General features: G+C 50.6%; 1 protein-coding gene across 1 annotated transcript in view; it reads right to left on the reverse strand.

Annotated features, from left to right (window-relative positions):
* Positions 1-4,533: 4,533 nt before the first annotated feature.
* The window catches only part of LIMK1 (LIM domain kinase 1), a 34,872-nt gene continuing 15,553 nt past the window's right edge, over positions 4,534-23,852 (reverse strand). The window contains exons 3-16 of the mRNA XM_044676417.1: positions 21,617-21,755; positions 20,238-20,347; positions 19,057-19,263; positions 16,879-16,984; positions 16,559-16,746; positions 15,522-15,705; positions 14,765-14,851; positions 11,712-11,843; positions 10,464-10,523; positions 9,955-10,020; positions 7,969-8,125; positions 5,605-5,660; positions 5,028-5,185; positions 4,534-4,920 (exon numbers count right to left, since the gene is read on the reverse strand). Coding sequence (XP_044532352.1) covers positions 4,758-4,920; positions 5,028-5,185; positions 5,605-5,660; positions 7,969-8,125; positions 9,955-10,020; positions 10,464-10,523; positions 11,712-11,843; positions 14,765-14,851; positions 15,522-15,705; positions 16,559-16,746; positions 16,879-16,984; positions 19,057-19,263; positions 20,238-20,347; positions 21,617-21,755 — 1,813 coding nt within the window. The 3' untranslated portion in view covers positions 4,534-4,757. The remainder of the gene's footprint in view (positions 4,921-5,027; positions 5,186-5,604; positions 5,661-7,968; positions 8,126-9,954; positions 10,021-10,463; positions 10,524-11,711; positions 11,844-14,764; positions 14,852-15,521; positions 15,706-16,558; positions 16,747-16,878; positions 16,985-19,056; positions 19,264-20,237; positions 20,348-21,616; positions 21,756-23,852) is intronic.

Here is a 23,852-nt window from a genome sequence, read left to right on the forward strand (position 1 = left end):
TACATATAGTGACTCTGTAAACATTAAAATTAATATATAATAACTTCAAATATTATATTTTATAAGATTTATTAATAATCACTAGAAGTAAAAGAATAAAAAAGTAGTTATCTAACAAAATAAAAACGTGCCCATGGCTAATAAGGAAATCCACCAAATTTATCTCCTGTCTATGTCAGCATGTAACAACAGGAAGTCAGTGGGCTCCTGGGTAATGTAGTTCAAAGGTACAAGATTTCCAATTACACAATTCCAAGACAGAAGGTAAGGATTCAAAAATAAGTAAATAAAAAGGAAGGCTTTCCTTGCCTCCATTGCTCACTGGCCTCCCAGCAACCTGCACTCATTATTCTTGGAAAGGAGGTTGGGACATGGAGGTCATAGCAGAATGCTCTATGGGCAGGGGATGGGACCAAGGAGAAAGCCTGAAGCTTGGGGAAGTCGCTTCCCCAAGATTTCTCTAGCATCACTAGCAATGGTCAAGAACCATCAAGTAAGTCCCTGCCCTCTAGTGGTCACATGGAGGACTTGAGGTATTCGAGGGGGCCCAGTGGATTGTTGGGGAGAGCCAAATGGACAGAGAAGAGAGAGGTGTCTGTAAAGAAAGGGTCCAAAATGGAAAATTCAAACAAAAACAAAATTAAAAAGCGAGAAAAGGACCTTCTAGCGTTGAGAAAAGTCTTTCTTGAAACAGATCAGCGTCTTCTCCGTAAGAGGGCCAGAAGGGCACCGAGGCAGAGCACAGGCCATCTGCTGCGCTGTCCTGCTTCTCCTCTGTTCTTTATGTTTTTGTCTAATTAGATTTCTGTTTTCCCAGGCGAGCCCCATGACCAGTTCACTTCCTTTTCCAGTCATCCATTCCATTTCTCTAAGATATCCCTTATGGCACTTTTGGGGGCACGGAAAGCTCTCTCTCCAGTCTCCACGTCTTTGCACTGGCTGTCCCCCCTGCCTAGAACATGTCCCCCCCCCCCCACTCCACCTCTTCAAATACCATCCTCCCCTCCTTTCCCCTCACGGCTAGGATCTTCCCCATGAAGGCTACCTCATTTCTACTCTGTATCTTGCATGTACTCAGTAATGAAAGTCTGTCCCATTGGAATGCAAGCTCTCCGGAGGGCAGGGACAATTTTTTGCTCTTGCTCTGAATTCCCAGTGAGTTGCACCTTTGTTGTTCAGTTGTTTCAGTTGTATCTGACTCCTCCTGACCCGATTTGGGATTTTCGTGGCAAAGATATTAGAGGGGTTTGCTCTTTCCTTCTCCAGCTCATTTGACAGAAGAAGAAACTGAGGCAAACAGGATGAGGTGACTTGTCCAGGGTCACACAGCTAATACGTACTTGGGGTTTTCTTGACAAAGATACTAGAGTAGTTTGCTCTTTCCTTCTCCAGCTCATTTGACAGATGAGGAAACAGAGGCACACAGGGTAAGGTGACTTGTCCAGGGTCATACAGCTAGTAAGTATCCAAGGACAGATTTGAACTCAGAAAGATGAGTCTTCTTGACTCCAGGCCCTCACCAACCTAGCATATAAATGTTTAAAGGAGTGGTTGTTGATTGATTGGTTTATTGGTTATAATTTTGTTTTTCCAGTGCCTGTGATTGATTGGGACCCTGCCCCTTCTTCAGGCCTCTGGGTTATCTCAAGATAAGCCATAGACTTCCATTTGTGTGTGAGAAAAACCACCACCAAAAAGTAAAGATGCTTTCCTGCCTTTGTAGGCTGTGTAACCTTGGGCAAGTCACTTCTCCCTGGACCTCAGTTTGCTCATCTGTAAAATGAGTGGGTTGGACCAGATGACCTCTGGGGCTCCTTCCAGCTTTCAGTCAAACATCCTATGAACACTGGCCTTTTATGTGTGAATATTTCCCAAAGCAGCTCCCTTGGCCAGGGGGCAGAGAGCCCAGGGACAATGGGGCCATGATGGGATTCTTCAAGGTGTGGTAGAAGTCTTCTGAGACTAGGAGGGGGCCTTAGAGGCCATCCGTTCCCCTCTCCCACCTCCAGGAGGGTGTCTGGCACCTTGACACATCTTCCCTTTGTGAAGGCTGGAAAACATCTTGCCCTTCTCTGATTTACAACCCATTTTTCTTCCTGAACCTTGGGCCTCCCTCCTATTTTGTTTAGTTATTTCACTTGTGTCTGGCTCTTTGTGACCCTCTTTGGGGTTTTCTTGGCCAAAGAAGATGGAGTAGCTTTTTTTGCCCTTCTTCATTTGCAGATGAGAAAACGGAGTCAAATAGGGTGAAATGACTCATCCAGGGTCACACAGCTAGGAAGTATGAGAGGCTGGGTTTGAACTCATGAAGATGTCTTCCCGATTTCAAGCCCAGAGCTCTGTCCATTGGGCCACCTAGTCTCCCTTACATACTTTTTATTTTTATTTTTCTATTTAATCCTTACCTTCTGTCTAGGAGTCAATACCGTGTATTGGCTCCAAGGCAGAAGAGTGGTAAGGGTAGGCAATGGAGGTTAGGTGACTTGCCCAGGGTCACACAGCTGGGAAGTGTCTGTGGCCACATTTGAACCCAGGACCTCCCATCTCTAGGCCTGGCTCTCCATCCACTGAGCTGCCCCCTCCCCCCATACTTTTTAAAGAAAAATTTAAATATTTCTGGGCATCTAGAGACTCCCTACCCACTGAGCCGCCTCCTCATCTGTCAAATAGGACGGTTGGCCTTGAGGGTCTCTCTAGGGTCCTCTTCAGCTCTAGACTCTGGATCCCATGAGCTCTCCCAGCCAGCCCCACCCCCACCTCCCGACCCCCAGAGGAAGACACTGGCAGAGGCAAAGGCTGGTGGGTGGAAAGTATGGATTTTATTGTGTGTTATCACAGGTCTGGAGGGCTCACTTCCCACCTCCTTAAAGAAATATCCCATTTTAAGGGTTTGTTTTTCATTTCCTCCCAGGCCAAAGTGCACTGAGAAATGCGTCACAGTTTTAATACTTTCCTGTAAGCTCAACTGAGGCAGAGTGGAAAAAAAAATGGCCCCCAAACGAAAGAAAAAAGGTCCCCCTCTCCCCTCGAAAGGCCCCCCAGCTCCCCCCACCCGTACAGCCCCCGTATGAAAAAATAATACAAACTCTTTTTAAAAAATATATTACACAAAAGAACCTGGGTAAACAGTAGCATGAAGACCCCCCTCCCCGGCTCCCCTCCCTCCCACCAGGTCGTCCTTGGGGGAGAGGAATCGAGGACGGGCCAGGAGGGCTGAGATGAAGGTCTGGGGATGATGCTGGCACCCACTCGGCCTCCCTTCCCTGGCCCATCCCCCTCGGCTCACCCCCGGCCTCCCTTTGGGCCTCTCCCGGCCCTTTCCGCCCCCCCTGGCTTCTCAGAGCCCCCCGGACCCCCCTTGAGGCAGCTGCCACGGCTGTGCGGACACGCAGGGATTCAGGGACTTGTGAGGCGGCGTCAAAGAAAAGAAAATGAGATGCTCTGGCTAAGGGGAGCAGCGGGGCACCCCTTGGGGGGGCTGGCCGCGAGGGGAGGCCTCCCGAATACCACCTGGGCGGAGGCAGGAGGGTGGCGCCACCTCTAGGGCCTTGGGGGGGGGGTCCCTGGGACAGGAAAAGGCTGGGGCATCCCCCGCACGGGCCGCCTCTTGGGACTGGCCACCTGGCCCTGGTTCCACCGAGTTACCCAAGCTGCTGCCCTCGTGTCCAGTGACCACACGCACGCGCACACGCACACGCAGGATCTGGGTTCTAGGCTTGGCCGCTGACTCTCCCTAGAGGCTCGCCTGCCTGCCTGAGGACCCCCCCAAGGGCTCTCGGGCCAGCTCTGCTCCTGGCGCTTCTCGGGGGGCCACGGGCCCTCCACGGGACGCCTCCGGAGCTCCCTCCGGGGCTCTGCTCCCCCTTGGCCCCCCACCCCCGCCTTGGACTCCTCAGCTGCACACGGGGAGAATAACCTGAGCTGTGCAGAGCCACCGCGTGTGCCCGAGAGGGGGGCCTGTGGAACTGGGGGCTCGGGGACCCCCCCATGTGCACACACACGTCCGCCCCCCCTCATGTCCTCCCTGAAACAAGGGACACGCTTCGGCTGCCACAGAGGACACCCTGGAAAAGCCCCCCCCTCCCCCCCGGGAAGGAAACCCCGCAAAACCTGACGGGCAATTCTCTATTTCAAAACAGAACCTAAGCGCTGCCCTCGAACCCAGGCCCCTCGCCGGACCAGGAGACGCCAGGGGGCCGCTGCCTTCTTCCTCCCTCCTGCGGGGACGGGCGGGGCAGGCCAGGACCCCACTGGGGGAGCTCATGCAGGGCCCGAGCGAGCCAGAACCAAGGGCGGCGCAGAAGCATCGCCCGGCCCGAGGTCTGGGCAGGAGACCGAGCGGGGGGCAAGGCTGGGGGAGGGGGGCAGCGGCTGTTACTAGAAGCCCCGGACAGTCACAGTGACGGGGGAGAGACCCAGCGATGGGAGGCCACCTCGGGCAAGGTTTGGGGGGAGGTGGGGGGATGTAGCTGGAGCGGCTGCCCCTTCCCTCCCCCCAGACTTTGGGGCGGGGGGTCTTGGGGGCGAGAGGGACCCCCCAGCCCCCGGCCCGAGCCCTCAGGCCCCAGGAGAGCCTGCGCTGTGGGGGGAAGGAAGGGCTCCTGAGCTGGGGCAGGAAGGAGATGATGAGGGTGCATTTTAGGGGGAGCCCCGCTGGGGACGGAGGGGGAGGGGGAGGGGCTTCCCCTCCCCTCCCTCCTGCTCTCTTGTCAATGGTTGTGGATGCTGATGCTACGGGGACGGGGTCCCGGGCGGGCTCAGTCGGGGACCTCGGGGTGCATGGGCAGCCCGCTCTCTCCCCGCCTGTGGGTCTCCCAGAACCCCTTCTCCAGCTGTTCCAGCTGCGGCCCCAGGGGCAGATGGATGTCCAAGTGCATGCGGAGGGTTTCCAGCCACTGTTCCAGCTTCACAAAAGACGGCCTGGGGAGCCAAAGGGAGGCAGGGCTGGGGGGGCTCCCCCTGGCAGCCTCAGAGACCCCCCTCGCTCTCCCCCACCTGCCCACCCTCCCCGCCGCCCCGGCACTCACCTCTTCTCGGGGTCGAGGTCGCAGCAGCGCACCGTGATGGGGAAGAAGCTGGGCGGGCAGTTGGGGGGACAGTATCGATCCAGGAATCCTCGGACGTTGAGGCCGAAGTCCATGGTGCGGGGAAGGTAGTCGGGGTCGGCATTCACCCGGCCAATGATCTACGGAGAGAACCACCCAGAGCTCTGGAGGGGCCCCCTGCCGGCCCTCACGATGGCCGAAGGGCCAAAGGTGGACAGGAAGGACCGAGCAGACGGGCCTCGGGCATTCTGAAGCTCCCCGGCTGTCTGCGGGATCAGAGCCCCCAAGTCCAACTCTATCTGACAGATGAGGAAACTGAGTCACAGGATACAGAGCCCGAGTGCTTAGGAGGGGGCACATTAGAGAACGGCAGGAACCAAAGGTTTGGTCTGAGGCAGCCGAAAGGGCTCGGCCTCACCAAGAGGACCTTCCTGTCCCCCTTCGCACAGCCAGAATGCCCAGGCCCGGCCCCAGGCAGCCAATACTGGCTGTGCCAACCCAGAGAACTCTGATGCCCCCCTCGGATCCCTTCGTGCCCCCCAGCCCCAAAGGAACCTACCTCACAGAGAACAATGCCAAAGGAAAAGACATCCACCTTCTCGTCATAGCTGTGCCCTGGGGAAGGGATGGAGACAGTCAGCATCCAAGCTGTGCACCCAGCCTGGCTCTGCCTGGGACAGTGGGGAGATGCCCCGGCACAAGAGCCCCGCGGGGGCCCCTTGCAGGGGGAGGGGCAGAGCTGCCACGAGATCCTGGCGAGAACCATCCCGTCAGCCTAGAAGCACCTCGAAGGCAGAAATCATCTCCATTTTATCTCTGCGTCCTCGATGCTGGCAAATTTGTTTTTGTCCAGCCATTTCAGGGGTGTCTGACTTTGTGACTCCATCTGGGATTTTCTTGGCAGAGATCCTGGAGTGGTTTGCTCCTCCTCCAGCTCATTTTTCAGATGAGGAAACTGAGGCAAACAGATCACACAACTAAGATCCTGGAGTGGTTTGCTATTTCCTTCTCTGAATCATTTCATGGATGAAGAAATGGAGGCAAACAGGGTTAAGTGACTTGCCCAGAGTCACAAAGTAAGTGTCTGAGACCAAATTTGGACTTAGGAAGGGGAGTCCTCCTGACTCCAGGCCTGGCACGATAGCCACTGCCATTACCTGACTGCCCTTTGTAGGTGCTTGTTTGTGGATTAATTCAATATGGCAGCAATCCAGTGACGGTCCATTATTGATGCAACTTTCAGCGCCCTTCACATCAGGAATTGCCAGAATGAACCCCACCGGCTGCTGGCTGTCACCTATCTAAGGATGCCCTTACTTAGTTCTCATTGAGATACTGAGTCACTCTTGTTCTCCCTGATTTCCTGGGCTACCATCTTTGATCCAGCTTCACTTTCCTCCCTTCCCAAAGCTGGCCCTATCCTGGAGAGGTCTTTGTCCCCTTCGCCAATCACGGCTCATCTCTTTCCAGACCTCGCCTCCCCCACATCAGCTTTTGCTCCTGGGGTTCTCGAGCCCTCTTGGAGGGAGCCGTGCGAGTCTGCTAACTGGAGCTTCCACAAATCTGTGGTGTCCAGGCTCTCCCGGGCCCCGACCCCCTTCTCCTCTTCCCTGATCGACATTTGAACTCCCCACTTTGGATACTCCAAACCTCTCCTCGTGCCACCTGCGCCCACTTTTCTTACCTTCTTCAGATGCTCACGCTTACTCTCGAGATCTACTTATCATCAAACTGTTTATTTATGGCTCTCTAGAGCTTACGAAAAACTAGTCATCAGTATTGAGACAACCGTCAGTCAGCACGTGTTGGGCGACCATTTTCCGTATGCCAGGCCCTGGGCTAAGCAATGGGCATACAAAGAAGGGCAAAAAGAGGGTCCTTGCCCTTGGGAGAGGGCAAGGGGGCAGAACAGCGTCTCCTCTAGAGTTTCACACTTCAAATCCTTTGGCACAAGCCCATCCTGTCCTCTGCCAAAGTCTCCAAGACCAAACTTCTGCTTTTCTACACTAACGCCCTGGTTATACCCATCCCCAGTCACCCCTTCAATCATTCCCTCGCCTGGACTGTCCTGTCTTTCCTGTCCTTCCCTCTTTTTTTTTTTTTTTTTTTTTTTTACAAATTTTACTGATGGAGTTCATTTTTATACTCCTGATCTTTGACTCTGTTTAAGGTGGCTCATTATTTTATTTTGTCTAAAAAAAAAACAACCCATATCTCTTGTCTTAGAATGGCTACCAAGTGGGGGCAGCTGGATGGCTACATCTTAGATGTGTGACCCTGGGAAAGTCACTTCACCCCAATTACCAGGCCTTGGAATATCAAGTCTAAGAAGGTAAGGGTTAAAGAAAAAAGGAATCAATCCCAAGGACTGGTTTCAAGGCAGAAGAGCGGCAAAGATCGGCCTCGCTCTCTATTCACCCTGTTACTTAGCTGCCCCCTATTATTTCTTTACTGCCAAGGCCAGTAGTTTGTCCTGAGGCTCCATCCTTCTTGAGCTCTTGGCAGCAAATCCCGTCCTTCTGTATCCTCTCTTTGCTGGGGTCTATAAGGCATTTTTCTGTTCTGGTTCCCTTCTTACAAGCCACTACGCCATGCTAGGTGAAAGGCACATAGTAGGTGCTTTATCAATACTTATTGGTTGATTGATGGGTAGAAGACTCTTTAGAGAGCATTGAATCCAAGGCCCTTCTTTTGCAGATGAGGGAATTGCCCGAGAGACTCGCCCAAGGACAAGGGGACAGAGAGAGAGACGGACTCCAATCTGGGTGTTCATCCCCCCAGTGGTCTCTGCCCCGAGCAGGGGGGTTTGAGAAGCCTGGCCTGGACACCTTGGACACGTAGGCCCTTTTGGTGTCTCCCGGCCCCTCCTGAGGCCTGTTGGAAGCGCTGCCTGGGAAGGGATCCCCGCCGTGCCTCCACTCACCATTGATCATCTCGGGGGCCATCCAATAGGGGTTCCCCACCACAGTGTATCGCTTCTTTCTGTCTGGCTTCTTGAGGCTCTGGAGCTGGTCAGGCTGGTTCTTCTCATCCACCATGAGCCGGGCCAGTCCGAAGTCGGCCACCACGACATTCTTGTTCTGAGGAGCAAAGAGAGAAGACTCCTAGGGTCCCACTGACATCCAAGAGGACCTAGGTTCGAAATCTGCCTCAGACACTTCCTCATTGGACAAACCTCTTTAGTTCTCCACTTCCCAGTCTCCTGATCTATCAAAGGAGGGGTGGGCTATGACATCCTACGGGTCTCAACTGGACCTACCCAACCCACCCCGCCCATTACTAGGTTAGAGGAAGAGGGCAGACAAGGCCAATGGAGGAGGCTCCAGGGGCCTGGGTTTGTTCCTCAACTCTGCCTGCCACCGACTTATCCCTGCTAGAAGTGGGAGAGTAGAATCCTTGGTTGGGGTCCCTTTCGTCCCTCAGGGAGGGAGAATGAGACCATAACTCTCAAAGAGTTTCTGCGAAAATGAGGCACCTCATTCTTTTAAAAAAATATTTCACTTTTTTCTCCAATAATAGAAAAAAACATTTTTTACATTCTTTTCTTTTTTATTTTTTTTAAACCCTTAACTTCTGTGTATTGACTCATAGGTGGAAGAGTGGTCAGGGTGGGCCATGGGGGTCAAGTGACTTGCCCAGGGTCACACAGCTGGGAAGTGTCTGAGGCCGGCTTTGAACCTAGGACCTCCCGTCTCTAGGCCTGGCTCTCAACCCACTGAGCTACCCAGCTGACCCCTGTTTACATTCTTTTAAAAAGAAATTTGAGTTCCAAATTCTCTCCCTCTTTCTTCTCTCTCCTCCTTGAGACAGTAAGTAATCAAACAGAGATTTTACACAGTGGCCACCTCATTTGGAGGAGGACCCCCAATTCCAGAGAAGTTCTTTCCCACATGCTGTGGTATTCCTGCCACCACTTCCTCCCATTCCTATCCTAAGGACATCAACCCATCCCCTCCCTTCTCTTCTCTTCCCACCCAAATCTGATTCAACATAGAAAGGTCTCCTTTCAATTCCCATCTCTTCCAGGAAGCCTTCCCACACTACTCTGGTTTATGGGAGCCCCACAGGCTACATTTTGAGGCTGTCAGATGGCTTGTGGGTCTTGCTTCTCATCTGGGCTGTGACTTCCTGGAAGGCAGGGAACTTGCCCCTTATTTCTCCTATCTCCCTCATAGGTTAGCCTAGGACAGGGCTGGGTACACAGCCACTGCCCCATGAAGACTGGACTGAGTAAGAGTATAGGCCCTAGAGGAAGTTGGGGGAAGGAGGGCCGAATGGAGCTTCTGAGGGACCCACGTGGGCACTGTTCTGGGGAGACGAAGCCAGGAGGACTCAGATGTCTTATATGGGAAAGAGAAAGATACAGAGAAGCAGGGACAGAGAGGGCAAGAAAGGGAGGGAAAGTGTTGGGGGAAGACAGAGAGAGAGAGAGAGGAAGAAGGGAGACAGAAAGACAGAGATAGGGAAGGAGAGGGGAAGAGGGAGAGAAGAGATAGAGGGAGGGAAGAACAGAGAAGAAGTGACAGAAAGGGAAGGAAGGAGAGAGAAGAAAGAGGGAAGGAAGAAGGGAAAGAAAGAGACAGCAAAGGAAAGAAAGAAGAAGAGAAAGGAGGGAAGGAGAGAGAAGAAAGAGATAAAAAGGATGGGAGAGAGAAAAATGAGATAGAGGGAGGGAAGGAGGGAGTAAGAGAGATACAGAAAAGGAGGGAGAGAGGGAGAGAAAAGAAAGTGGGAGAGAGAGAGGCTGAAAGGGCTAGAGAGAGGGACAGGGAGAGGGGAATAGAGAGATGTAAAGAGGAGAGAGGAAGAGAAAGAAAGATAGGAGGGAGAGAGGAAATGAGAGAAAGACAAGGCGAACCCAACCTCTGACCCCCAGCTCCCCAGCTCCTCCAGATGTCAGTGACCTTACCTCTCTCACCAGGCAGTTGTGGGAGTTTAGATCTCGGTGGATGATGTTCATGGAATGCAGATAGGCCTGGGAGCAAAAGGGAGGCAGAAGGTCATCCCTTGGCCCAAGACAACAGGGATCCCCAGGTGAGGCCTCCGCCTCTCAGATACTCTGGATCCCATCTCTCTCTCCTAGGGCTGCCCTTGTTGCCTCACCCCAGCCTTGTCTTCTATTCCCATTTCCTCACCCCAGTCCAAATCTGGGGGGATCTGCTGATATTCTCATTCTCCCTGAAGTATGAAGGGATTCGTGTGTTCTCCATCTCAGGAAAATTTGAATTTTAAAAAAGAGATTTCAGAGAGAAAATGTGGTCCCCAAAAGAATGAATCCCTAATGGTAGAATTTCTAGAGCTTTCAAAGGCTGGTGCAGGGAGAAGCGGGCAAAGTCTCCCTTGCTGTCAGCCGGGGCAGCTCCTCCCGCAGCTCTCTCTGTCTTGTTCCCCCTTTCCTTTTGCCCCCTTCCTCTTTACCATTCCAGAGGCGATGTCCTTGGCAAAGCTAACCCGCTGGCTCCATGGGTACTGGCTGTCCTGTGGAGGTAGAGAGCAGGTTGCCAGTGAGCTGCGACAAGAGGACAGATGGCAGGGGCACCAGCTGGGCCAGCAGGGAGGCTGACCTATTCCCAGCAAGTCCAGACACATCCTACAGCAGCCAGACTGCCTCGGGCCATGATCCAGGATGTGCTCGTCCCCCCAAAGGCCTGACTGACATCACTGGGCGCCCTCAGACTCGGTTTGGGTATCTTGGGGGGAATCAAGGCAACACTTGGAGGCTAGTCATTTCGGCTCTAAGTGAGAATTGTTTCTGCCTCTCCTGCTTGCAATTCTACCCCTGGCTCTTGGTTCGGCCTTTCATTTGGCCCTAACCTTTGCCCCAGACCCTTGACCCTGGACCCCTGCCCCCAATGACCCCACTGACGTTGTTTCCATCTCCTTCTCCCATCGGTAAGCTCCTGCTGGAGCCTACATTTTGTAGAAGGGCCCTGCCTGCCAGCTTTCCCTTTCTGGTCACGTTCCTGACTTTCCACATTTTATAATGATGCCCAAATACTGAATACCTCGATTTCCCCACTTTCCCCTTCAGATCCTTTTGATAAGCTGTCTTCCCCCTTGAGTGGGCAGGGGCTGCCTTTCCTTTAATTTGTCTCTGTAGTAGCTTGACATCTGACACATAGTGAGCCTTCATAAAATGCTTATTCCCTTTCTTCCTCATTCTTCCCCAGATTGACCCCTTGACTCAAGGCTCAGACTAGGTCCTTGAACCTCAGCCCTCAGGCTGGACCTCCAACCTGAGACAAATTGATTCTATCACCAGACACAGACCCAGGTCCTGACCCTAGGGCTGGACTAGCCCCATGGCCTCTATTGACCCCAGTTCGCTTTATCACAAATGCTACTGGCAGTGTGATCTTGGGCAAGTCACTTAGTCCCAGGCCTAGCCCTTATGCTCTTCTGCCTTGGAACTAATACTTCCTATCAATTCTAAGACAGAAGGAAAAGGTTTAAATGAAAAAATGCTACTGGCTGCCAAGGGGCTGCTCAGTTCTCTACTACATGGCTTGGGGACTCTGTAGCTATAGCTCTGAGCCCCCACCACCATCGTAGCACTCCTGGCCACCAAGGGGCTGCTCAGCTCTCTACTAGATGACTTGGGGCATCCATAGCTATACTTACGAGGCCTGGCCCCCTTCATATCACCAGCCACTGTGACACACTTACCATGCTCTTGATGATTCCCCGGAGGGTACCACCCTTGATGTACTCGGTGATGAAGTTCAACCTCTTGTCCTTGTAGAGCACCCCGATGAACTTGAGCACATTGGGATGCTCCAGGCACCGCATTACCTTCACCTGTGGGGAGGACAAAGGGCAGCTACTGGAGGTTCCTCTGGATTAATTTAGGGTGGGACAGCTGTGGCTCTAGGATGTGGGGGTGGAAAGGGGTCCTTCCACCTCCTGCAGATCCATGACTCCTGGGGCACGTGGGCCCATTTCCCTAGCCTAATCTTCCTCTCTTCTGGAGGTGCTGTGAAACCTTTAACTAGGAGAAGGCAATGTGGTACAGGAGAAAGAAGGTTGGATTTTAAGCCAGGGGATCCAGGTTCAAATCCCAAATCCTAGTTCTGCTATTTAAGACTTCTATGACCTTGGGGTGATAACACGCATCACCTCCCTGGGCTGCAAGCTGCTTTATGTACAAAACCAAGGGGTTGGAAGAGAAGACTCTAAAGTCCTTTCCAGCTCTAAATCTATGACCCTTTGGATTTGGGTTGAAGGTAGCACTGAGTCTAGGACTCATCTCTGGCTCTCAGCCCAGGCTTCATCTGCTCCATCTCAGCTGTCTGTTCCCGGACAAGGAACTCTAGACATCATAGACTTAACAAGTGTTAGACTGCGTGAATGACTACCATTCCATGCCATGAAGGACTTATGGGAAGGCTAAATAAGATGAGAAGGTGTGGCTGAATGACAATCTACAACAGCCAAGGGAGTCCCCATGGATGAGATCACAGTCAGCTACTCTCCAATTATCATGGGTGCTATCAATAAACTCACAGTCCTAAGGATGCACTACGATCTAAGCCCCAGCTACTCTGGGTGCCTGGGGCACAGCTCCCCAGCAGCGTCTAATCAGATCTCACCAATTCAAGACAAGGGGCCCAGCTACTAATCAGAGCCGTAGTCATAGGAAGAGGCAGCCTGAGCCCAGGGAATTGAAGGCCCACAGGTCAGAGCGGCTCAAAAACAGCCTCACAGATGATCCAGCTGGGACAGGAAGTAGCGAATAATAATGATCCAAATGGCTCCTTTGGGAAAGGTTACTCTTGGCTGGGAACTCTGGGTGATTTCAAATGCAAGAGAAAACAGGAAGAGCATTGAGGTTCCCTTCCTCAATTGGCTATTGGGATGAGTCGGTGCATCTCCCTCGGGGTCAGGCACAGGGAAAGAAACATTCTGTTCTCATGTTCCCAGGAGAGGCTCCTTGGGATTGGAGGCTGGTCTGTGTGGCAGAAAGGGATGGCCGAGGAGCTGGGGTGATGATGACTACCGGTGAAAACTAAAAGCAGAGAAAGCTTATAAGCACAGCTCTGAAGCTCCCCCCAAAGAGGGTGCCCTTGGAGAACCCCAGAGGCTTCTGAAAGATGGCTTTCTTATTAATCTTTTCCACTGGTTTTGCTCAAAGTCTGTGGTCTCTGGCCGAGCCATTTGGGACTCTAGGCCTCAGCTTCCTCATCTGTAGAATGGGGGAATGGATTAGATAACCTCTAAGAACCCTTCTAGTTCTCCTGAAATCTGTTGTCACTGGAAGCTCCAGATGGTGAGAAGGCCCAGTCTCACTGCTCAGTCTACCAGCTCATCTTGGGCCTCTCCAACCTCTACCCTGGCTTCCAGTCCCCTGGGAGCAAGGATAACCTGCCTGACCTTGTTCTTCGAAGGCAAGTATATTGCAATGCCATTATACCCTCAGGGATTCTGAAGCCCCGGTTATCATCGTATTAGCTCTGCTCCCAATCCCTCTCAACTGGTTCCTAATACTATATATTGGTTCTAAGGCAGAAGAGCAAGTAAAGCCTAGGCAGTTGGGGTTAAGTGACTTGCCCAGGGTCACATAGCTAGTGCCTGAGGCAAGACTTGAACCCAGTATATTCCTCCTCCAGGCCTGGCTCTCTATCCACTGAGTCACCTCCATTGTCGTCTTAAACTCAACATGACTAAAACTGAACTCATCATCTTCCTCTTCCAAATCTTCCTCACTTCCCAATTATCATCGAGGGCATCACCACCCTCACTGTCACCTAGGCTCACAACCTACGTGGCATCCTCAATTTCTCATTATCTCGTACCCCTCCCCCCATATCCAATGCACTGCCAAATCCTGTCTATCTACCTTCCCAACACTTCTTGTGTGGAAGCACCTAGAAGGTAGGCATTGTGGGTTTTTTTTGTCTTTTCTTTGTACTGCCTCCCCGCCCTCACACACAGTAGGTACAGGGCAGGACCTTGGTAAGTGGTTACTGTGATTCTGATCAATAGATTTTTCTAAGCTACAGGACAATATGGATGAACTTTATTTTTTCCCTTTTAGGGTAAAGCTCCTCCTGGCTCTGAGGGCAATGATGCTCAATGTCTGCATAATCCTGGACAAGTGACTTCCCCTCTAGGTAAGAGCTGCCTCATCTGTAAAATGGGCTGGACTAGATGGTCTCTGAGGTCACATCCAGCTCCAAGTTTATAACTCAGGGTCCTCCTCTTATAGGACCTCTAATTCACAAGATTTTACATCTTGTATAAACTGGGGTTGGAAGGATTTTAGACTTCTAGGGACAGCAAAGGTGGGAAGGAGAGGATACGAATCTAAAAAAAAAATACAAGTGAATTATTTCTAATGCAGGAGGGGAGGGAGGGAAAGAGGGAGATATTTGGGAATTTTAATGTAACAAACAAATTAATTTTAAAAAGAGGGAAAAAGGGGGCAGCTGGGTAGCTCAGTGGAGTGAGAGTCAGGCCTAGAGACAGGAGGTCCTAGGTTCAAACCCGGCCTCAGCCACTTCCCAGCTATGTGACCCTGGGCAAGTCACTTGACCCTCATTGCCCACCCTTACCACTCTTCCACCTATGAGACAATATACCGAAGTTAAGGGTTTAAAAAAAAAAAAGAGGGAAAAAATGGAGTTAATTAAAAAACAAAATAATTGAAGCTTGGCTCAAAGTGAAATTGTTGACAGTAAGGGTCTACAAAGAGCCTGCAGGCCCCGTGGAACCAGACTGACCTCTTTGAGAAATGTCCTCTGTGTCTCCTCATCGAATCGGATCAGTTCCTTCATCACCATCACCTCGCCAGTCTCTCGGTGAGTTACCTGGGGAAAATCACCACATGGGGGTTGGCCCACAGAGAAACCACCAGAAGGCCCTGCTCTAACTCTTCTGGGGAAGAAGGCAGCTCAGCAGAAAAATCTTTTCGATCACAACCAAGTAACATGGAGGAATTAGGGTAGAGGCAGGAGAGCTGGAAGTCCAGAATGGACTTTATGATCCATAGTGCAGCACCAGCCACGGTAAGTACAAGGGAAAAAAAGTAGGGGGTTCAGTGGATAGAATACCAGGCCTGGAGCCAAGAAGACCAGAGTTCAAACCTGGTCGCAGACACTTCCTAGCTGTGTGACCCTGGGGAAGTCACTTAATCCTGTTTGCCTAGCTCCTGTCCTTCTATCTTAGAGTTGTTAGTAAGACAGAAAGTAAGGGTTTAAATAAAAAGGGAGAGGCACTTTTCTATGCTTCTTTCTGGTTCTGCTAACTTGCTATTTGACCTTGGATTAAAAACTGTTTCCCTGGGTCTTAGTTTGCTCCCCTATTAAGGGAAAACTATGGATGGACTAGAGTAACTCCAATTATTTTCCTAGATTTAATATGTTATGATTTTATCTTATAATTGTAAGGGAGAAGGGCAGGGGCTATACAGTGAGACTCATCAAATTTTCACCCCTCAAAGTCCTCCTACTCAGCTGGGGGCAAAGCTGGAGCCCATACCTTGATGGCTTGTCCAAAACAGCCCTTCCCCAGGACTTCGCCATGAATGAGGTCGGAAGGCCGGAAGATGCGGTGGGTCCGAGACACGATTCGAAGGGACTCAGAACGGCCCAGATCCTTCCGCTGGGAGGCTGGGGAGCCCAGCGAGCTGCCACAGGGTGATTTGTCAATGCTACAGCTCCTCCTGTAGGCATACAAAGGAAGGCTTGCAGAGTCCGGCACAGAGTTCTTCTGCTCCCCACTCACCACCTTGGATGGGGCAAAGCCTTCTGCTTCTAGAACTATCTGATCCCTTCTTCTACCTTCCACTCTACCTACTATTACCCTCTCCCACCATCCTCTATAGGAGAGACACATTTAAGGCCACTCCTCAGCAAAATGATCAAATCATGCAAGCCTGATTCTAACTGGAGTCCTTTGGGGCAGCTCCTTCACTCACCTAAGGTGCTTGTGTTCCCTCTCCTATTTTATTAAACCATCCCCAGACCGTCACACCTTAGTGTGAACGAATACTTGTATTCCATCTGATTGCAAGTTTGAGTCCTAACTGGGCAATGTAAGCAGGGGATAGTCCACTTCTAACCTCAGTCTCTATGGCCTAGCTGAGTGTTATGAGCACAGCTGGCACTTAACAATTATTTCTTATTTTTATTTTATTTTTATTATTATTTGTCTAGTGTCAGCCTATTGAATTCGTACCACCTGTAGTGACTTCCTACCTAGTCTGCTTATAGATAATGTTAGCCCAGAGAGACCATGTCCTAAGTGGCTCGGTTTCCAAAGGGTCTTACTTAGCTACATACACGAATGAATGACTATTGAGGTCATCACACTCAATTCCTAGACAGAGAAGCTGCTAATTGTCAGCAGAGGGAGCTGTCTACAAAAGCAACTTTCTCTTCATTAGGAGCCTAGGGTTTTGTTACAAATTGGGAAAACCCAGAAAAGGCAAGAGTGGGAGAAGGTGGGCCTTGTTTTCTGCCAAGGCCCTTGCCTGAAGGCCCAAAATAGAAGGGGTTGTGCTGGAGATGACTTACAAGACAGGCCTCTGCCGGACAGGGGCCCCTGCTTCTGTGTTGGGGGTACGGGCTGGGGAGCACAGTGGGCTACGCAGATCTGCCAGAGGGCTGGCCTCTGGAGCTGCACCATGGGCCAGAACATCATGGGGGTCGTGTTCAATGGTCAGCTGGAGCAGGCGGCTGGTCTCCTGGATTAGCAAATCAATCTGCAGAAAGCAAGCATGAGTGCTAGAGTGAGAGGGCCCAAAACCCTTTGGCCCTCCCTTACCCATAAGACATCCCTAGACCCCATTTGCCCACCTCCAGCAGAGACTGAAAGACCCTATTGTGGAGAATACCTCATCTAAGGGGACGTTCCGGATGGGAGTACCATTGATCTCTAGGATCCTGTCTCCAATGTGGATGGAGTTCTTCACATCTGGACTGATGCAATCTGGGTCCACTCTACAGGGCACAGAAAAGACTAGAGTTAGCCAAGGGTCAGTACCCAAGAAGCCTGGACAGACCAGCAACTGCCATGTAGTTATTGAATCTTAGAAAGGAAGGAGACCACAAGAATCATCTGGACCAACCCCCTTGTTTAGTACAGAAGGGATCCATCATCAGGGAGCAATAAAGGCCCAGAGGAAACTTTAACACCTGGCAAAGTCAGACCATGAGCGTCAACAACTGGATTGGCAGCAGGGAGACTCAGGACCCCCACTGAGAGTCCTCATGATCAGACCACTGCAAATCCACTGTGGGATCATTATCTGTTAACACACAGAAGAGGGATTTGGCTTATTCCTCTTAGCCCCAGAAGAACCAAGGACCAGGGACAGTAGAGAGAGTTAGCAAAGTGTTTCTCTTTCTAATTGGTAGGGCCTGGGCATAGAGAGAGAGGAGGAGTAACATCTCATAGCTGCCAATCAACCTTCTCCACTGCCTAATTAGGGCACAAATGTTTAATTGAGTCTCACCTACCCAAAACCTCCTAGTCTCAGATCATGGATTCCCAGCTAGAAGGGTCTTAGAAGTCCCCTAGTCCAACCCCCTCATTTTAAAGACGAGGAAACTGAGGTCCAACAGGGGAAGTGATTTATCCAAGGTCACTTAGCCAAGCTGAGAATTAATCCCAAGGTTCTCTAACTCCAACTCTAATCCTCTTTCTGCTTAATCATGCTTCCAATTTATAATAAAAAAAAATGCATCCATAGGAAAAGATTAAAGAGTTATGGCTGAAATGCATTTTCTTCTAGATAGCTAGTAGAAGGGAAGAGGTTAACAAGGCGGGCTCCATTCCATAAGGCTTCTTTCCCAAACAGAGAGAAGACGGGGGCGCCTGAGGCCAGGCTCCACCTTCTTCCCAATGGGCTTTGACTTCCTTGTTCTCTTCATGTTTAGTCTGGATAGACTTGTATACAGTACCTGGCATGTCTCTTTTATTAGAATGTCAGCTCCCTAAAGGCAGGGCAAGTTTCATGTTTCCTCCTTTGTCTTTGTCCTCCAATGTGGCCATTCCTCCATGTAACTCTGCCTTTCCCATCCCCATCTGTACCGCCCCACATCTTTTCTTCTCGAGTCTAAATATCCCCATTCCCTTCAACCAAAGGCATGGTTTCCAAAGCCGGCAACTATCCTAGCTGCCCTCCTCTGGCTAGCCTCCAGTTTGTGTCTGTGCCCGGAAATGGAGATGCTACCCCAGGTCAGAAGACAGAGTGTGACGGGGGCAGCGTGGGGAGGCCGAGCTTCTAGGAATCACGAGTTGATGGTTCCATGGTACTCTGCTTGTTCATACCACCTATGATGTACTGTGCTCAGCTTTGGGCACTGCAGTTTAAGACAAACATTCATAGATTAACTGGAGAGCGTCCAGAGGAAGATGGCCAGGATGGTGAAGAGCCCTGAGTTCAGGCCACGTGAGACTGGGTTGAAGGAACTAGAGATGTTCGGCCTGGGAAAGAGAAGATTTGGGGGAGTCGTGGACATGATTGTTTTCTTCAAGGATCTGCCATAAGGAGGAAGGGCAGAACTTGTTCTGTTTGGCCTCAGTAGAAAGAACCAAGAGTAACAAATGGGAAGTAGCCTTTGTGCTTGATATCAGGAGGAACTTCCTGGCAATGAGAGCTGCTGTCCCAGAGTGGAAGTGGCTGCCTGGATGACTATATATATATATATGCTTGTGTGTGTATTTTCTTGATTAATTGAAGGCAGGACAACTATGGTCTCTGATGTTCCTTCCAACTCTCAAACTCCGCAATCTTCCACCACATTCCTTGCATACAGAGAGGGAAGCTGAGGCCCTAAAGTCAAATCCCGGGATTTCTGAGTTTTTATTCCATCTTTAATACTTAGCCTGAATCCCCTTGCTGCGGCGGTTCATAAGAAATCCTTGGTTACATTTCTAAAGTCCCTGGGCTCAGGGCCAGTTCCTTTCCTTCTGCTCCTTAGGCTGAAGTAACTGTCACATGCTGGACCCTCGGCATGACCCACCTTTGCCCTCCCACCTTCTGAGGGGCCCCAAGGGGGATGCTCACCCACGAACTCGAACAGTGTGGGAGTGCTCAGAGCCACACCCCTGCTGGCCATAGGGTGGGTCGATGGAGACAGAGAGCCCTCGCTTGCCATCAGCGGAGGCTGGGATGGACACCAAGGTGACCGTATGTGGGAGGCGGGATCCCGGCGAGTCAGGCAGGATTTGCTCAATGACCGGAGTCACCACCATTTGGTAATAGCAATGCCCACTGGGGAGGGCAGAGGTGGCCGGGGGAGAGGAGGAAATACAGAGAGATCAGGGAAAGAGAGAAAAAGGAAACCATGATAACACGTGCCCTAACTGGTCCCAGACCCTCAGCATATACCAGAACCTGAGAGCTGGAGGGCTCTCAATGCCGGGCAAATATACTATTTTTGTGACAAATTGTTGCGGATATTCTAAACATTTTAATAGAAATGATACATGCTTTTTAACCCTAAATATAATTGAGCCCTCCTTCCCCTAGTCTCAGGCTTCTTCTTTTTCCTCATCTCAAGATCTCTACCTCTTGGTCTAACTCCTTCCCCTCAAATGCTAGCACCCTCCCTCCCACAAGACCTCTTATTTAAATACTTTGTACACATGTATATTCACTTTATAATTGGTATTTTATAAAGTTTATTTCCTTCTTTTTTTGGGTAAAAACACTTATTTTCTATCTCAGAATTGATACTAAGTATCAAATCTAAGGCAGAAGAACGGTAAGGGGTAAGCAATTGGGGCTAAGTAACTTGCCCAAGGTCACACAGGCAGGAAGTGTCTGAGGCCAGATTTGAATCCAGGTCTTCTGGAATCCAAGCCTGGCGCTCTATACACTGAGCCACCTAACTGCCCAGCTCTTATATATTTTTACAGGTATTTGTCTCCCCCATTAGAATATAAGCTCTTTGTGAGGAGAGACTGCTCCATTCTTTATACTTGTATCCTAAAACTGGTTTAATAAATACTTGTTGATGACTGAATGGTGAGGACAGGGGGCCACAGAAGATTAGCTATTTTACTAGTCTGAAACATATCTTAGTTTGGCAAAACAAAGATCTGGTCCAGCTTCTCCAATTCACAGATGGGGAAAATGGAGGCTTAAAGAATGATATGCTTAAAGATATAAAAGGTACTTGTTAGCAAAGTCAGGGCTAGAATCGATGGCCTTTTGTTTTGGTCATGTGCTGGGCCTGAACTCACCAGTAGAGTTTGGATCGTTCCACCAGAGCATAGGTGTCCCCGTCCCCAATGAAGGCCCCACATGTGAGGCAAATGAAGCATTCTGGATGATACTTCTGGTCCCCTGCAACCTAGAGACATAGTAGAAAAGATAAGAGTTTAGAGTCTGTCCTCTCTCCCCATGTCGAGCAAAGTTTGCCTTCTCTGTCTTTCTCCTAGTTAGGGGCCTCCATATTTTCCTCAGCCTCTACAATCACTGATTCATTGATTCAATTTCATCCATCCATCCATCCATCCATCCATCCATCCATCCATCCATCCATCTATCCATCCATCCATCCAATTATCTATTCACTCATCCATCTATAGCTACCTATCCCTCTATCTAATTATCTATCTATTCATCCAACTAACCATCCACTCATCCAAATATCCATTCATCTAGCCATCCATCTGATTATCTATTCATTCATCCAACCATCCATCCATCCATCCATCCATCCATCCATCCATCCATCCATCTGATTATCTATTCACTCATTCAACCATCCATCCATCCATCCAATTATCTATCTACTCATCTACCTGACCATCCATCCATCCATCCATCCATCCATCCATCCATCCATCCATCCAATTATCTATCTACTCATCTACCTGACCATCCATCCATCCATCCATCCATCCATCCATCCATCCATCTGATTATCTATTCACTCATCCATCCATACATCTATATCTACTCATCCCTCCATCTAATTATCTATATATCCATCCATCCATCCACTCATCCATTCATCTATCCATCCATCCATCTGATTATCTATTCACTCATCCATCCATTCATCTATATCTACTCATCCCTCTAATTATCTATCTATCCATCCATCCATTCATCCATCTGATTATCTATTCACTCATCCATCCATTCACCTATTTCTACTCATCCCTCCATCTAATTATCTATCCATCCATCCAACCATCTACTCGTCTATTCATCCATCCATCCATCCATCCATCCAATTATCTATCTACTCTTCTATCTGACCATCTACCCATCCATCCAGCAGACCTTTGTTAAGCAGTTACTGTGTGCAGAACACTGTTAGGCGCTGGGAGAGATACAAAATTCAAATAGGATCCGGGCCCTTCTTTAGAGGCCAAGAACTCTGAGAAGGCTGAGTGAGATTGAATTTGGCCCTTCAGAGATCAGAAATTCTGAAAGGCAACCTATGGACATGAAGACAAGGGACTTTACTGCAGGCCAGAGCAGGGCCAGGCATGGACAAGAAAGACACTGAGTGTGTAACAGAAATGGGAGGGAAATCCGGAGATAGGACAGATACCAAGATAATAGGGGATGTGTGTGTATGTCTGTGTGTGTATGGTGGGGAACTCACCATGACCAGCCCTTTGGTGATCTGCTCAGAGCAGCCATGGCACGACTCGCCATATCGGGCCCAATAATCCTTCTTACAGTACAGCTGCCCATCCTTTTCATAGTACTGGTGGGAGAGGGAGGCACCACATTCGCAGCACCTGGGCCGGAGACAAGAAGGAGACTAGGATGGGTGTCTGTCTCTGGACCATTCCCACCCTAGCACCGCCTCATATGTGGACTCTCCAAGAAGAACCACTGCCCAGCAGCCAGGTCTTCTGGCTTATCAGTGTTTTGGAAGCGGGGCACTTGCTGTCTACACTGGCATCGAATACCACAAGGGAAAAACAGAAGCCTCAGAATTGGACTGCATTTGGGAATGGAAAGGGGAAGAATGTAGATAAAAATGACAGAATTTTAGTGCTGGGAGGGGCCTAGGAGAACACCTAATCATAGGATCATAGGATTTAGAGCTCTTAAGAACTTGAGTGAATATCTAATACAATCTCTGCATTCTACAGTAATTTGGTGGAAAAAGAGACTGAGGACCAGGGTTCAAATCCTGACTATGTTTACTAGCTATACGACCTTGACCTCAGTTTCCTCATCTGTAAAATGAGAGGCTTGGACTTGATGATCTTTTGGGGTTGACTCCTGCTCTACATCCATGAGTTGAAAACTGAAATTCGGAGCTATTAAAAGATCGGCCTAAGATTACCCATGTACTAGATGAAAACTCAAGTCCTTTGATGCCAAATCCAGGATTATGTGCACTCCTGGGTCCCCTGATAGGATCTGGAGATGGAAAGGACTTTAGAGGTCCTCTGCAGAAATGGCACAAAGTCTGGGATTGGGTATTTTTTTGTTTGTTTACATCCTTGTCTTCTGTCTTGGAAACAATACTGAGTATTGGTTCTCAGGCAGAAGAATAGTAAGAACAAGGCGATGGGAGTTAAGAGACTTGTTCAGGGTCATCACCCAGCTAGTAAGTGTCTGAGGAGAGATTTGAACCTAGGACGTCTCTTCTCCAGGCCTGACTCTCTATCCACTGGGCTACCCAGCTGCTGGGGGGATTTGTTTTTCAGACTATTTTGATCTTTCTGGTTTTCTTTGTGATCCCATGGATTTTACTTCATCCACTTAAAAACACGCCTCAGAGAAGGAATCCACCCACAGCGTTAACAGGTGGTCCACGTGGCCGCGGCCCGAAGAACAAACACAAGACCAGTTAAGAGCTCCAGCTCTTGGGGCTCCATATTTCGCAACAAAGAAATCTAGTTCAGAGACAAACTGCCACGGCTGAGAGAAGTCCCCAAAAATGAAGAGCGGGTTTCAGGGGCTCTTCAGGGGAGGGCGGCTGGCTGGGGCTGTTCCTGAGGACTTGGGCCTCTGCCCCAGGGCTGAGCAAGGTGGGACCACACTTTCCTTTCAGACCCAGAAAGGGGCTTTTCAAGGTCATCCCAACATAGCATTATTGCTCCAGAGCTGGAAGGGGCCTCAGAGGTCACTCATCTAGCCCCTCCCTGTCCAATATGGGGAAACTGAGGCCCAGGAAGGTCACTCAAGGGCCTGCCCGAGGTCACGCGGCCAGGGAGTGGCAGAGCTCGGGTCTCCTGAGTGCAGGCCTAGGGCTGAAGGTACGAAGGTGGGGAGGACGAAGGTGGGGAGGACGGGGAGGGACGTGCCCTTCCCGAGCTGCTCAGGTCCATCCCGGCATGCCAGGCTGATGACATAAGAGCTCAGGAAGCTGCTACAACTCTCTGTCCCCTCTCCTGGGGTAGGACCTGGGCTCAGGCCCCGTTAGGCAGCAGAGCTGGAATTCTAAAGGCTTGGGGGAAGAGGGACAGAAAGGGGGGAGCTGTCTGGCCAAGCAGGAAGGAAGGAGAGAAGGAGGAGGGAGAAGAGGATGGGGGGAGCGAGAGAGGGCAGGCTGGAGAGACTGCGGCATCCTGGAGCCAGCAATGGTGCTGCTGCCCCTTTAAGAGGCGGCCAGCCAGTTCCTCATTGTCTGGGAGCTGAAGCACCTCCCTGCTCCCTCCCCCCCCCCTCTCCTCCCCTCCCCTCCCTGAGAGCCCAGGAGGCGAGGGAAGAAGCTGCCGCAGTCCGGGGCTGCAGATGGGGCTGGGAGGGGAGGGGGAGGGGGAGGGGAAGAGAGGGGGCGGGGCTGCCCAGGCCTGGCCCAGCCAGCCCCCCACCCCCACTCCAGGGCAGAGAAGGGGGAGGGGAGGCACCAGCCCTGCATGGTATGGGGGGGGGGG

The sequence above is a fragment of the Gracilinanus agilis genome, chromosome 4 (genome assembly GCF_016433145.1).
Source record: "Gracilinanus agilis isolate LMUSP501 chromosome 4, AgileGrace, whole genome shotgun sequence".
In the NCBI taxonomy this organism is placed as follows: Eukaryota; Metazoa; Chordata; class Mammalia; order Didelphimorphia; family Didelphidae; genus Gracilinanus; species Gracilinanus agilis.